Source organism: Delphinus delphis, chromosome 21 (assembly GCF_949987515.2).
Source record: "Delphinus delphis chromosome 21, mDelDel1.2, whole genome shotgun sequence".
NCBI classification, from domain to species: domain Eukaryota; kingdom Metazoa; phylum Chordata; class Mammalia; order Artiodactyla; family Delphinidae; genus Delphinus; species Delphinus delphis.
Genome location: NC_082703.1, coordinates 22,056,295 through 22,071,943, shown reverse-complemented (window position 1 = coordinate 22,071,943; position 15,649 = coordinate 22,056,295). Strand labels below are relative to the sequence as shown.

The 15,649-nt window shown below is 43.4% G+C and overlaps 2 protein-coding genes across 3 annotated transcripts in view; one reads left to right on the top strand and one right to left on the bottom strand.

Moving 5' to 3' along the window:
* The window catches only part of SNX25 (sorting nexin 25), a 108,610-nt gene extending 96,669 nt beyond the window's left edge, over positions 1-11,941 (top strand). For both annotated transcript variants that reach the window (XM_060001144.1, XM_060001143.1), the window contains 6 exons: positions 1,729-1,893; positions 3,692-3,809; positions 7,507-7,573; positions 10,389-10,570; positions 10,836-10,936; positions 11,356-11,941. In XM_060001144.1, the coding sequence (XP_059857127.1) occupies positions 1,729-1,893; positions 3,692-3,809; positions 7,507-7,573; positions 10,389-10,570; positions 10,836-10,936; positions 11,356-11,436 (714 nt within the window). In that variant the 3' untranslated portion in view covers positions 11,437-11,941. The remainder of the gene's footprint in view (positions 1-1,728; positions 1,894-3,691; positions 3,810-7,506; positions 7,574-10,388; positions 10,571-10,835; positions 10,937-11,355) is intronic.
* Positions 10,510-15,649, bottom strand: part of LRP2BP (LRP2 binding protein) — a 42,146-nt gene continuing 37,006 nt past the window's right edge. The window contains exons 8-10 of the mRNA XM_060001148.1: positions 14,881-14,993; positions 12,526-12,571; positions 10,510-10,590 (exon numbers count right to left, since the gene is read on the bottom strand). Of these exons, the coding sequence (XP_059857131.1) occupies positions 14,928-14,993 (66 nt within the window). The 3' untranslated portion in view covers positions 10,510-10,590; positions 12,526-12,571; positions 14,881-14,927. The remainder of the gene's footprint in view (positions 10,591-12,525; positions 12,572-14,880; positions 14,994-15,649) is intronic.

Sequence of the window (15,649 nt, the reverse complement as noted above, 5' to 3'; positions counted from 1 at the left end):
GAAAGGCAGATATTATTAGGTCCACAGGACCTTCCAGAAAAGAGGATTCCATTGAGTGAGTGTTTGTGTGAGTATTTATATATGACACATGGTTCCCTTCGAGGTATAGTGATAATAATCCAGCCAGTCGTCCCTCACACACAGGCAGCTTACTCTAGCCGTCCCCGCAGTAGTGCGGCGCCCACTTCTGGGTGTGCACGTGCTGTTCGCTCTTCCTGGAATGCTTTACTCTCCTCATCTCACACTGACTAGTCCTCTTAGAGACTCCACCTGCGTAGGACAACGTGCTCTAAGCCTTTGGGGGGAAGGAGTGGGAATTAGGATTATATTCTCAGCCTGAAGATGTGATAATATCCCAATTACACCTTGCCCCATAGACATAATCTTTGAGAACATTTCTAAGTTCTCATACATGTTCAATTTGGTTACTTTCCCTCATGATAGAATATAACTTAGTCCAAAGACTTGTCATCCTTAATGATTTCCTTAGTTACGTTGATTGCATTATTTGAGACTTAGCATTGGTTATCATTTGCTACTATTTGATAAAAGAGTGCTGGAGTGGAGATTAGCTAAAGGAAGTCAAGGTGGAGGGAGGCTGTCTCACTCCTAACCCACCCTCCCGTGCAGCTGAGCATCTAATGCTCTACAAAAGGAATAAAGGCTCGGGGGCCTGCCTGGGAAGGCAGTAGTGACCCCAACTGCCTGTCCCCTAAATCTCCTTCCCCACGTCTGAGGCAGAACCTCCATCTTCAGGCCAGTCTTCCGCAGGACACAGGAAGCTGACAACCACTGGAAGGCGGTGGGGGGGGGTGGTGCCCGGGACCCCCGTCCCCAGTGTGGCACTATTGGGCTGCTCGGAGGTGCTTTTCTAGGGAGGGTCACAGGGTTTATGAGATTTCAAGCTTCGTCTGAGCAAACATAATGTGAACGTCATGGACCAACTCCTCTGGGACCAGAATGTAGCCTGTTCTCCCAGCAGAGAGGGTTCTGCCATCAGAACCCCAGTGTTCCAGCCCCCCAGGGAGTTACATCATCCATGGGGCAGGATTTCTCATTGGTTCATTTATTCCTAAACCCTGTATCTGTGAGCACCAGACATTTACACGTTCTTGTGGTCACATTGTTAATTTTCCTGTCTTATCAGTAGCACTTGCTTCATACGTCAACTTGATGCACATTCTCCTTTCCTTTCTCCTAAGGCCAGAGAACTTGAGCACATTTCCAGTTTATGGGCCAATAAAAACAGTTATAAAATTATGTAAACATACGCTGCCTGGGGAAGGTGGAGCACAGGGACAGAAAACTACTGGCTGCCAGGCAGTTACCACCACGTGACAACCCAAAGCTCTTTTTTCAGCTCATGTACAAAGTCTGCACGCACGTAGCCATGAAAGGGTTGGGTGGGATCCTTGTGTAGTGTGCGGAAAACACCCGTGACTTTCGAAGGCGGCAGCCCCCGGATCTGCAGGCGGTTTGCGCAGTGAGACTTCACGTCGCCCTGAGCACGAGCAGGGCGCTCCAGTTAACCCACAGAGTGCAGTTTGCCATCAAGCTCGGTGAGAACTCATCTAATATATTTTATTTCAGGAGGAAAGGGAAGTGGTTTTAGGTTCAGAATTACGATGAAGGTAAATTTCCTGGGACAGTCAACTCTGCCTTCACTCCTCGTGGCTCCCAGCTCACAGACGAACCACACAGGAGGCATTAATCCTCTTTCTCCCACAGAATCTGCTTTCAGATGAAAGACTGTGTCAGAGTGAAGCACTTTATGCCTTTTTGAGCCCTTCTCCTGACTACCTCAAGGTTATTGACGTGCAGGGGAAAAAGTCCACGTTTTCATTATCCTCATTTCTGGAAAGACTCCCTCGCGACTTCTTCTCCCATCAGGAGGTGAGCTGTCTGAAGGTTGTATGTTTTTGAAGCATATTTAAGCACACGTCTTCTGGAGGCTGTTTGATGTGGCAGGTGTTTGTGGAAGGCCTGCTACAGATGGGGAGGAAGCAAATACCTTGAGTCACCATTGCTGTCATTTGGGGACAGGGTTGATCACAAGGTAGGTGAGTGGCATGTGGATGGAGGTTCTGTGGGAGGCCCTCTGCGGAAGGTGGCCTGGCTGGCGCCTGGGACGGGGGCCGGCACCGCAGAGGGCTTGGAGCTAACGTTGAGGTTCAGGAGCAGAGGGTGCGTGTGCGGAACAGTCAGCAGGTCTTTGGGCCGAGGGGGGGCTTCGGGAGCGTGCGCTGAAGGAAATGAGGCCGAGGGTAGGAGGAGGGGCAAGGCCGCTGCGCTGAGGAGTTTAGGTTTTATCTGAGGGAATGGAAAGCCGTGTCACGTCCTGAAGCAAGATGCACCTCGCAGTGATGCGGGTGGGTGAAGGAGTGAATAGACAGGCTGCAGACATTTGCCATCTCATACCTGGCCCTCGGGCTTCCCTCCAGGGGCCCCTGACTTGGCTGAGGCCTGCGGCCCCTCGTTTGGCTCTCCAACAAGCTACACGAGAGCATCTCCGAAATGTGGCGTCTCCTTAGTTCAATGCCAGACGCCACCGCCTCTTCACCAGAATTGGTTTAACGAGCTTGGACAGAAAGAAGTAACCGTGGAAAGCAGCGTCTGCTTTGCCGCGTCCTGAGCTGGAGCAGAGCCCGCGAACCACAGGGTTCCGCCTGCCTGCCTGCCTGCCTTCCTCCCTCCCTCCTGGGCACCTCCCCGCCTCTTTCCTGCATGCCACACGTGTCACGTCTGGCCGTACTTGGCCCCTCCCCTCTGTCACCTCCCATTTATCCCTGCACCTCTTGGGATTCACCCTGTGGCCCAGTCACTCCGGGAAACTGCTCTCGGAAGGAGGAAGGCCAGTGGCCGACCGGCAGCCTCCTGCAGCCTCTGATGCTGCTAGACGTGCAGTGAAGCCGTGAAGCTGGGGGTGCCCCTCCGGCCGCTGACTTCTCAGCCCTCTGCTCTGCTCTGCTCGTCACGCCCCCAAGGCCCTGTTGTTGGGCCGCTGCTTGTTCCCGCAGCCTCAGCTGCCCCCCCGCACACATCCGAGTGAACTTCCTCAGCTGTCCTTCCACTGCCTAACGTCTGCACCCCTGTTGCAGCTCTTCACCCTGCTTGGAGAAGCAGCCACGTGCATGCTGGCCACCTCCCTGCAGAGCTAAGGGCCTCTCAAAGTCGGGATCCACGTCACACTCGTTGGCACTAGCCTGGTGCCTGGCATAAATGAGTTCTCAACGGAAATTTGCTGATACGCAGATCAAGAAGTGAGACTAGCTGAAGTACAGAATAAAAGCTTGAATCAGAGCTTTAAAAATAACTAAATTACTTTAAATTATACATGTCTTTAAAAAAACAGTGAATTTAAAATATTTCAAGTTAAAAAGCCTTCCTTTTAAAACTCAAAATGGTTAGAAAGCTGTTTTGTTATCTCCGAATTCACTCCTCATTAATACAGTGACAGAGGCTTTTCAAAATTATTTTAGACCTTGAATGAGGCTTTAGGATCAAGCTATGCCCTGAGTTTAGATACACTTTGGCCTCTTTGTGAAAATGCATAGGTTTCTGCATGTAGGGAAGTTGAAGGATTGTGTGAGGTTGAACTATAAGTGCATCATTCGGAATTGACCCTGGGAGGAGAACGTATCACCTTCCTTGGATGAGTGACCTGCTTCCTGTGACTTTACTGTTCCCCCAGGAGGAGGCAGAGGAGGACAGTGACCTGTCAGATAGTGGTGATGACGTGGATGGAAGGAAAGACTCTTTGGCTGAACCATGTTTCATGCTGATTGGGGAGATTTTTGAACTTCGAGGAAGTAAGCTTCTTTATTACTATTCAGTGGTTTTGCTGGTTAAGTGGTTACACACACACACACACACACACACACACACACACACACACGTACAATATCCCTTTGTTCCTGAATCAGACATGTATTTATATTCATTCAGCAAATACTTTTACAGGCCAACCAGATACCAAGGCAGGTTCTGAGGACACAACCTTAGGACAGATATCCCTGTACTCATGGAATTTAGGGTCCTGCTTTACCCTGCACCATGTTCCTCTGTATACAGAAAGCTTGAATGCTTTGAATTTCTTTTTATGTGACTTAGCATCGCCTCATTGCTTCATCACCAAAAGGTATACAAAAGTTAATTTTGCATAGCAGAGGAAGAGCCCTGTTGTTAAAGGTGGATATGTGGCCAGGGACGCAGGGACGCCCGAGCCTGCTTTCAGCCTCCTTTCCTCCCTAGAGGACTGGTCATCCGTGGAGGCGTGGGGGCATTTTGTCCACAGGGGACACTGGCATGTCTGGAAACAGTTTTGGTTGTCACAGCTCGTGGGAGGGTGCCGCTGGCATCTCGTGGGGCGGAGGCCAAGGGCGCTGCTAAAGCACCCTCCAGTGCACAGGACAGCCCCACAGCAAAGAGTTATCCTGTCCCAAACGACAGCAGTGCCAAGGTGAGGAATCCTACCCCGGTAGTTCCTGAGGGGAGACGTACTTAGAAGAAACAAGAGCAAAAGGAGGATCAGAATACTCTTTTGTTAAGACCTGAGCAAGTGCCTCTCTCCCGAAGCAGTACCGGGGTGAAAGGTCAAACAGTACTTCTTGGCTTTAGTCTTGAGTCCTGAATAGGACTGTCTACCCGCCCTCACCTTCCACAGTCCCCAACCTGTAAATGGCGACGCCAGCATACTCGGTCACACCTGGAGCCTCGAGTCCTAGCTAGAGGTGTGCCAGGTGCCTAAAGGCACAGCTGAGCGCCTAGCAGAGGAAGCGCACAAGAGGGGCAGGGTTTCGCAAGGCACAGCAGTGCTCCAACCGGGAGCACGTTGCTCGGAGAACGTCCTGGGCTCTGCCCACTTGGATGAGCATCTTTTCCCTTTGGGCAAAGAAGGTGGGCTGGGAGTTGGTCCTATGCAGGAAGCCGGCTGTGCATTGGTTCTTATTTATATATCCCTTAACATGTCGCTTAAAGAATTCTTCGCAGATGAAGAAACTTCAAGTGCTTTTACAGGCTTGGGCGCGTCTTTTATGTCTTCTAATCCTTGGTATCTTTACAACGATTGATGCATAGTAGGTGATCAATGAAAATGCTTGGATGGATGGATGGATGAATGAATGAATAGGCAAGAAAATTTTCAGTGCCGGGATTGTTTTGGTCATTGAACTTTTTCTTCCTCTAAGCCAAATCTTAAAATAATCAGCAAACACTTTGGGAGCTTATGTTTTAGATATCGCTCCATAGGGGAAACAAAAATATCTCAGAGGTAGATTCTTTCTTCGGTGAATTTACAACATAATGGTTTCAAAAATGTAATTCACATTAAGCAATAGACACAAATTCTAAACTCCAGGCAGAGATTTATAGATAAGCATGTTCATTTGAGCATAATTACGGTAAGGAAAAATTGGAACTAAGCTAAATTCAGAAATGGGTGATAGTTAAATTAAGAAATATCCACATGATGGAATATCGTCCAACTATTAAGGATCCTTGCAGATGAAAAAGCTATAGCTGGTCCGACACTTTAAGATGTGTGCTGGTGTTGAACTTGGTTCAGTACAGGCCGGAAAAAACAGTTCTCCCCCAAACCCGGAGGCTGGCTCCTCCACAGTGAAGTCTGCCCATTAAATCATGAGTCCTCCCCATGTCCCACAGAGTCGGTAAGAACGAGGAAGCACCGTCTCGGCCTTGGGTCAGCGTGTTCTCTGCGACACAAAGAGACTGAGAAGCCTGGTGGACGTGTCAGAGGCAGTCAGGGCAGGAGTAGGGCTCCAAGTCCTCTCTGTGGTGTGCATCTCCTCCCTCATGTGCACCTGCTCAGAATATTTGGTTTTGCTAGTGACTTTCCAGAGGGGAGTAAACAGAACATCATTGATAATGAGATGTGATACATTTGCCATCAGCAAAATCCTAGTGTTGCCGCAGCTGCCTCCATGGCCTCGAACGAATGAGTCCTTGGAAAGAATAAGGGGGCTATTCTGTGTTGGAGTGGGGGACTAGGGAAGGGCAGGAAGATGTCGTAGAGTCAGGGGCATCAGTGATGGGAGAGAATCTGTAGCAGAGCCGTTTTGGGTTCCTGCTCTAGTTCAGTTTATGAAAATGGACCGGAAGTGTAGCTGTTTTAAACATTTATAACCAGTCACTCGGCTGTCCGGCACTCTTCCTGGAGTTGCTCGTGTCTCCAGACCCTCTGGGTCTGAGCTACCTGTCTGCTGCCTGAGAAAGGTGGAGGGAAGTTCTCATCCCTGCCAGACACACCCCTCCCAGCCGGGTCGCCAGCCTCAGATGGGCACGCCTGCAGCGCGCTCTGAATTCCATCAACACTTAGGGCACTTCTGAGGCGTGGTCCTGACCCCAGGACTTGACACTTACTTGAAGGATTACCACCACTGCACCTGGACACTTAGATCCATTTTTAAAGTTAGAAATGACTTGAGAATGTGTTAAAGTCTAGCACCAAGTGTGTGTTAACTGTTGATTTCTGTTTGGGTGCCTTCCCTCGTACAGAGGTGTTTGTGAATTTACTCCTTTTTTTCTTTGGTGCAGGAGCCCTGAATTCTTGGCCCCATCATAGCCAAGTCATGTGTCACTAGCTAAACATTGCAGTGGATGGAAGTGAATATATAAGCGGAATATTTGGTTTTGATTCCAATTTGCAGACCAAAAATATCCTCACAGCATTTCTTTGCCTTCTTTTGGTTTATATTCATATTCTACACTTATAACAATGTGTCTCCTAATCTAATGCTAATAGTAAAAGTTTAGATATGTAGGACCCTTCACAAAACTCTTTCACACAAAGTAGTGCCATGACTCTCCAGCAAAACGAAAGTACATGCTAACACTGTCCTTTTCCAGATGAGGAAACTGAGGCTCGGAGAAGGCGATGGTGGCCGCCTGCTCCGGGCGGTGGTGCAGGAGCGATGAGTCCATGGCTCACTCGGAATCCTGGGGCTTCCCAGTCCCCCTTTCTTCCCCCACGGGCATAAAATATATTAAAATGCATGATCTACAAACTACTATTCAAAAGGGAGCAGTTAGACCTATCAGTTTCTTAATATTTCAAAATATTTGTCAACATCTGACTACAGATGCTTCTCGTTCAGAGCCGTGTATTAGAACACTGGGTTCAACAAGCCAGGCACAAATCTAAAAGGAATTGCACTGTCTGCTAGTGGAAAACAGACGTCAGTAGCCCGGGGACACATGAAGTGAAGTTTTAGTTCCACTTGCTAGCTCAGCTGTTGTTAGGCATTGAAAAGCTGTAAGAAGTCTTAAGTTTCCTCTCATCAGTTGCAAAGTAGAAAATGAAAGCTTATTCATTCGAGTATTCCTGGGCAGAAGTTTGCTAACCTAGACCCAAATTCTGTGGATATCAAAGCCCCTTAGTGTCCAGACTTGGATTGAGTGACGTGGTTAAGATTTATGCTTTGTGCTGCTATGAAAATGTCACGATTGTGATAGCCTGTGGTAATGCTTTTCCTCTGATTTATATTTTAGTGTTTAAATGGGTGAGAAGAACATTAATTGCTCTCGTTCAGGTCACTTTCGGAAGAACCATCAACAAGTGAGTTGCACGAAACTAATGTTTGAATTCATGCCCTAGCCTTTGCCTTAACAGTCCAATTACATCCCCAACTAAAGGTTTTTTCGTTTCTCTCTTTATTTCTGATATGATTCTAAGATTGGATAGGGAAGCAGATTTCTACAAGACTGTCTCCTCCAGAATGCACGGTGCACCAGATAACAAGCTTGGGCTGGCTCTGGCAGGCTGGTTGGCGAGGGTCAGAAGATTGTTCTGGAAAGTTCTCTGTTGACCATGATGACTGGTTTTAATATCTTGGGTACAGCGTTTTTATGTCACATGATGTGGATCAGTTTAAGGCTTAGACTCTGAGCCAAAATGAAAGTAGGATGAGCATCGCACGGCAGGTATTTATTTGAAGGGAAATGCAAACCATATATTTTTTTAGAGTTGTGGTGATATTAAAATAGTAATTCCTCATTAGTTGATAGCTAGGTATCCATGAGGGGTGTGTGTACCCTATAACACTATTATAAGCCATACGTGTATTCTGAATTGTATCACGTTACCCATATCCCTAAGGGTTATACTCTATGCCCAGTACCCAGTGCTTACGAGGCTGTAGCATTATGACGTCCCCACACAAAAACTGGGAGTCAACTGCTAAAACTAAGGGGAAAAAAAATCTAAACTAAACAAGCCCCATATTATATTTTTATTCAGTTGCAAATAGAATATATTTTCCTTGTGGTCATAAACCAAAATTTACTTCTGTTTATTTCTAAGTTCTTTTAAAAAATGGTGGGGCTTCCCTGGTGGCGCAGTGGTTGAGGGTACGCCTGCCGATGCAGGGGACACGGGTTCGTGCCCCGGTCCGGGAAGATCCCACATGCGGCGGAGCGGCTGGGCCCGTGAGCCATGGCTGCTGAGCCTGCGCGTCCGGAGCCTGTGCTCCGCGACAGGAGAGGCCACAACAGTGAAAGGCCCATGTACCACAGGAAAAAAAAAAAAAATGGTGTTAGTGGCTTGTTTAGTTGACTTTTAGTATCGTGGGCTTTTAAGCGGAAAAATGCCCTGTTTAACTTACAGTTTCAGTCTGAGGCAAACCTCTTAACCTTAGTACTGACGGGCCTTGGATAAAGAAGTTTTCAAAATGGCCCTATTTTTCTCAGAACTCCAGACTCGCTAACTTATTTCTTTTTCAGTTTCAGAAAATCATGCATACATTCCCTGCTCCTATTTATGATATTGGCTCTTAATTTTAAGACGAGCAGCTGTGGTCTGAGAGTGGTGAATACATTAGGCGGGGGAGGGGCACCACGTAGGGAATTTTCAGGCTGTGGGTTTCAGTGGGCTTTTTTATCAGGTAGAGAAATTACGGAGCATCTGGCCCTGTGCTCTTTTGCCTCAGGCAGACGAGGACACATCATAAAATTAAGTAGCAGCACAATATGTGCCTCTCGCCTTGTACCAACTGTAATTTCACATCCCAGAATTGCTGCAAAAGCTTCCTCCAGTTTTGGCTAATACAAAGTCAGACCTAAATTGATAGAAAATGCTTAGGTGATGGCCTTTGGTAAGTCACTCACCTAATTTTAAGTTGCAAACTGAAAACTTCCTTCTTCATTTCTTCACGCAGTGCTGGTGAGTAACCCAAAGACCACAGGCAAAACAAGCTGTGTTTTTATGTAGATTTTACTTAGGCAGGTCAGCAGGTTCTCAAAGCCAAAGCCCCATTGAATTAATAAAATTGTTTTACTTGATCTAGATATGAATTGCACAGTTCTAAGCAGTATCGGGAAGTATCTTAGGAGACATGCAGTTACAAACAGGATTACCATGGTTCTGACTCACAGTGGAATTTAGACTTCATTGGTGACTAGTTACTGTGTGCAAAGTGCTGGGCTTGAAACATCTATTTCAGATATTATTTCTGAAAACCTCACATTGTCCCTTTAAAAATCTGGTTGGGAAGTCAGATTCTTAAAGGGCTTTCTGATTTATTATTCGTGAATTAAGTTTGAAACTTCAGGTCTTTCTTGCACTAATAGTCCAAGGTGATTCTGCTCCCATTTTCTGCAGAGAGACTTCCCTTCCCAACCTCAGCACCGCTCCTGGCTCTGTGAGCTGTGCTGCTCTCTGCAGCAGTCCAGTGGTTGGCTGGAATTTGATGAAGTTGGGTTTATGGAAGACCTGGGTAACCAGATAAAAGCCACTTATTTATAACCGTGCAGGTCAAGATCTGCCCGATTTTCACTCCTGTGGGAAGGTGACGTGGCTGGATAGCAGTGTATCTTTTCAAAGTCCCCCCCTTTGTGGTGAAAGGGGGGTGTCTTTTCCCCCTTTGCCCCGTGAGCATGTGAGATGTTTCCGGGGTCAGACAACTCTGCCCAGCATCCTCTGCCGTGGCCGCCCCAGGGGACAACTAGTGAAGAAGCTTGGTTCTCCCCAGGACTCCCAGAGCTCAGGGAGCTCTTCACAGTCTTTTAAAACGGATTGATGCTTTCAGTTTATACCACTTCATGGAGAAATTAGTATGTTGAGTACCGTGCACAGTTAAGAGTAGTTGCAAGCTTCAAACAAATCAGTCTCCTCTCAGTTCTTGCTTTTCCAGATTGAAAGACACCGTGCGGCAAACATTTAGAGAATTCAGTACCAGTGAAAATGTGAGCTCCAGGAATGAATGGCTGTCAGTGTTACCAAAATAAAAAAAAACTTTCCGAGTCAGAGTTTAAAAATCCAATTCCTAGTTTATTCATCAAACGCTTATCTTAACCTACTCATTGATAAATGCCTTGTGAGAATAGAGAATAAGATTTTTAAAAACCTCATCCAAGAAATATTTTGCTCTTGAAAGACAACTCCGGGACGCAGTGGACTGGGCTCTCAGCGAGCAAATGGTGGTCTACTACATCGGCGCTCTCCGGGATGCTTTGTGGCCCGGTGGGAATTTGGCACCTCCGAACACAATCCCAAGTGAAGAGCAAAGCCAGGAAACAAAGCGGAGAGCACAGCAGAAGCTGCTTGAAAACATTCCAGGTGAGGCCTGGGCTCTGACCCTGAAAGTCACATGAAAAGGGAGTGTTGATGGCCCTTCTCCTTTTTCACTTATAGTTTGTATAAATGCCTTATACTGAAAAATTCTAAATTTTCTCCTTAAACATTGGAAAGAGCTGATCACTCATGTTCCTCGCGTCTCCGTGCCTTTATGTGCTGTGTGTGCATATGTCGTAGCCCCTCACTGAAGGTCCGTGCAGGGTGCACTTTATCAATAGCAGCATGGAATATAAACTTAATTTTTCAGATATGCTTCAGAGCCTTGTTGGACAGCAAAATGCCCGTCATGGTATAATAAAAATATTCAACGCACTGCAAGAAACGAGAGCCAATAAGCATCTGTTATATGTGAGTAACTTAAAGCCTCCCAGAGGATTCAGTTTCTTCAGTTCTACGTTTCTGTTCATATACGGGGGTAGATTGTAACTCTTTATACGCTTAATCATTCTTATTGCTTGTAACTCTGAACCCATTTTCTCTGCTTCATTTTTGTTCAATTTGGTTAAAAAAAATACCCCCCTCTGGGTGCAGCATCCCCCTCCTCGCCTGCTGGCTGTTTCTCTCAACTTGTGCTGTAACGTTTCTGCCTGAGTGCTTGGCTTGCTTCTTTCAGCAAAGCAGACTGTTTCCCAGTAGTCTGATAATACTGTTGGTGGTTATAACGGACCGTGAAATAAATCAATCTGATGCTAAATGGAGTTTATAGAATACTAATTCCTTTTAACCCTTAGAGAAAAAGACATTTTTTTTTTTCTTTCTTGGTTCAGGTGCTGATGGAACTGCTGCTAATTGAATTGTGTCCTGAGCTGAGAACTCATTTAGATGAACTTAAAGCTTGTCAGGTTTGAGACTCCACAAATAAACCACCAGAGAAATGTCTGTAATAATAGACATGAAACATTTTCCTCTTTTCCACAGAGGGCTTGACTGAGAACCATACCGATCTTTTAGTTACCTCCCTCTAGTTTTATGTGAATTAAGCAGAATTGGGGGGAAAACTTGATGCTGTATATTAGGCAACAGAAAAAAACACTTGTTAATTATTTTTATTTTAATATAAATCTTTTAAAGGTCAACATACTGATTGAAATATAAGTGTTAATACGTGATAAGAACCTAGGAAATATTTTAAATATTTATTGTTTTGTTTTTAGAAAGTTTGTTTTAAATGAATTATGAACATTGTACAGTTAATTTCCTCACTGAGGATTCTGAACATTCCTATATTCGTGTGTGTTGAATATTGTTGTGCAATGCTTTGTGTGAAGTTATTGTGAAAATTTTATTGTCTTTATTTTTACCAAAGATTTCCCATAGTTTGAAGCATCTGAAGCAATAAAATATAAAAATGAATCATAGCGCTCTGATGTTTAAGATGCTTATATCTCAAAAAAAGTTGAAGCACTTAAGATAGTTCAGATACTTATCAAGTACCTTTTCTGTAGAAAACATTGCACATGTAAGTACTTCCGTAAGGAAGTATAAAGTTTGTTGCCTTTCTCCAGACACAGAATGAATGTGAAAAATATGATTTTTGGTGTGAATGAGAAGAGCCAAAATTGGTGCTTGAAGTGCTGTTATTAGGGAGGTGGGATGGATGGGCAGGAATGAGATGGGGAAACAACAAAGAGGAGGGAAGTTACTTCAGGCTGTTCAGGACTTGATTGTGTCATCAAGTCTTGGGGACCAGTAGGGGCATTAGGCGAAATCCAGGGTACAGATGTTGCTTTGTTTTTAGTAGTGGGACCATGGACAAGTCACTTAATTTTCCTGGGTTTTACCATTTATTATGCAGTGATAATGAAACACTTTCCCCTTTCTAACCCCCAGGAATATTGAAAGCAAGCCAATTAAGCAGAAATTCAGTTTGAAATCCATGAAAGAAACATACTATGTATATATAAAGTGGTATTAATTATATCATTGTTAGATCATACCTGCTGAGTTCCTGATATGCCTAGTTCTTGATATGAAACATAAGTGCTGAAAGACAAATGGTTAAAAATTAGTAAAGCAAATTTTATCTTTGATATTCTTTTAGCTACAGCTCTTTGATCCTTATTTCAAACCAAGATATTTGATACTTTCGAAAAAACTCAGTTGGCTATTTATATAAGGATAAGAATTATCCTTCATAGGGATGTAGAAAAGACATTCAGAGAAGAGAAGCAGTGTGAAGTCACCAAGCCCCAGGAACTCATAGCAGTTACTAAAAGTGACCATCTTCTGCATAATTAAACCACGGCTGTTATGACTCCTCAATCCTTAAGAAGTCGTCTTACTTTTTCATAAGTTATCAACTGTAAGGACTCTTACAGAAGTTTTGATTTTTTTTTGAAAAAAGTTAATGACCTTGAAGCTTCACCTCACTTAAAGGGTGACTCCAATCACAGATCAAGGTGTGCACCATGTTGGGAGTAGTGGTAGTTTGCAGGGGCTCACCTGGGCCAGGTTTGCCAGCTTTATGGTAACTAGAGTAAACTGAAATTTTAAATTCTGTGTTGGGTTCACTTAGGACATTTAAGCACAGCATATTACCAAATATGACATGTCAAATTCCTACCTTTAGGATTTCTCAAACCGTGTTTTAATGGCAGTTAAAGTGGCCTTCACTTTGGGGATGTAGAGTGAGTGAGCTATGAAAGTGCTATTACAGTCCCCACACACTGCCTTATTACATTTCTATTTTAAGATTCTTAAAGGCTTAAGGAACTGGATTGAGTGTGGAGAAGAGAATACCATTGGAAATTTGGATCTTCAAACCACTGAAGGAATGTTCTATGGATGTTATTAAGAAAACAAGAGCAAAAGCAAGTGGGCTTGTATTGTAGAACGATTTACGTTAGGTTTTATGAAATCTTTTAATGGGCTAGAGACATGGAAATGTTGTTACTGGGGAAGAAGAGCGTCTTCAGCAGAGATTTTAAAAGCAAAGGAATGGGTTTCAGGGATTATTTAAGTTTCTACTCTAAGATTTAAAGGAGAAGTATATGGCCTATGTTTGTCTTTAGATACAGGGAAGAAATTTCAACAAAGTTCAAATAATATAGACAAACCAGAACATGAAACAAGAGCAAGTAGTTTTGTGCCATATAATACTTCTTTAGTGACAGGCACCTACATATTAATTGCATTTTCCCAGTGCTAAGACTAGATCTTGTAAATCACTTTGGAAAGGATGGTTGTGATTTTTAAAATAAAGCCATAACATTTACAAAGAAGGTGTTGTTCAGGTATCTTAACGTTATTTTCAATATCTGTTTCACAGATGTATATTTCTTTAGAATCTTTTGCATATGGATTCTATTTTTACTGTCGGATTTTGCCTCTGTAGATGTAATTGATAAGGAAAGCCTCTTGCTAATTTAACAGTTTAGTTATAGTTATATTGGTAGATGATTTGAAATTTTATCTTGTTTTGAAATACATTAAGGGTTTTTAAAATGTAGAAAAAGACCTGAAGCACAGAGAAACATCTTGTTTCAATTGATTACCAGGAACATAGCAGTTTTACTCATTAAGATGTTTAGGGGAAGATATGGAAAGGCAAGATTGTAAGCAATTTCTTAAACCCACTTATTTTGAAATTTAGATTTTTAATTTTCAATTTGGAATTTCCTGTTTTAGAAGTCTTCAATGACTGAAATAAAATTAAAAGTTATTCAAAATTCACAACACTAAGGAGTAAAGAAATTTAAAGAATTAAACTTCAGATTTTTTAAAATAAGTTTGTAGCATTTATACTTCTGAAGTTATTAAAGCTAAGATGACACTAAGTCTTTCAGGACACTATTTAAGAAAGGAAAGAAATACTTGCTTTATGGAATGGTTTTCAATATTTGACATGGTCTTGGTCAGTCTCTAGCCTAAGAGCTGGATCTTTGAAGACTCTTCCTGCAGTTCGATCCTGTAGCTACGTTTCAAGTTGCAACATTTTACAAATTCAAGAGGGGTGGGATGGCAGGGTGGGATAGGGAGGGTGGGATGGGGGGGTGGGATAGGGAGGGTGGGATGGGGGGGTGGGATAGGGAGGGTGGGATGGGGGGGTGGGATAGGGAGGGTCGGAGGGAGACACAAGAGGGAGGAGATATGGGGATATATGTATACGTATAGCTGATTCACTTTGTTATACAGCAGAAACTAACACACCATTGTAAAGCAATTATATTCCAATAAAGATGTTAAAAAAAAAAGAATGAAGGTAACCTGTCATCAGTAAAATACCCAGGATAATGTAACATGGGAGAGCGAAAACAAACATAGCTATTATAAAAAATTATAAAAATACACACATTCTAAGTTGTTAGGATCGATGATCTTTGTTGAAATACATTGTAGTCTAAATTCTCTGACGAATAAGTAAAGTGTGAAGTTCATCTGCCAATGAAGGATTCAGAAGACAAGCCTTAAAAATCAAAGAAAAAGTTATTTAGACATATTTTGAATTGTTGGATCTTTTGTTTTTAAGAAATAGAGTGCAATGATTTAAGGGAATTTCATAGTTATACATTTCTATTCTGATTTCTTAATTAGGGAGATTCAAGTTAACCTATACAAAGTATTAATAGATCATAACTAAAAATAACCATGCTATTATCCTTTGGGAGAGAAAATTCTCAGTGCTAAAAATAATGGATTTACACATTGATAGTATTCTAAGTTATGAATTATCAAAATAAGTAAAATAGAAAGCATTAACATTTGGTCTCAAACCTGTTATGTGAATAGTAGCATGCATAATTTTTTAAACATATGATCTTGTTATGCCTAAATTAGCAATAAGGTGCATAATTTCATAATATGCCAGGAATTTGAAAGACAGAAGTTACCTCATCCAGACCTTACTCCATGCAGAAACTGTCCCTTTTAGTACCCATGACAGTTGGTTACCAGATATTTGCTTGCTTGCTTCTAGTGGCAAGAAGTCAGCACCTTGGCTTCTGCACACGGCCCCCCAAGCTGAGGTGTTGGCACAGCCATTTCACAATAGGTTCAAGGCCTCTACATGTGGCACCCTATGAGCTAGTCAAACTAGAATAAGCACAAAAGGAAAAAGAATGG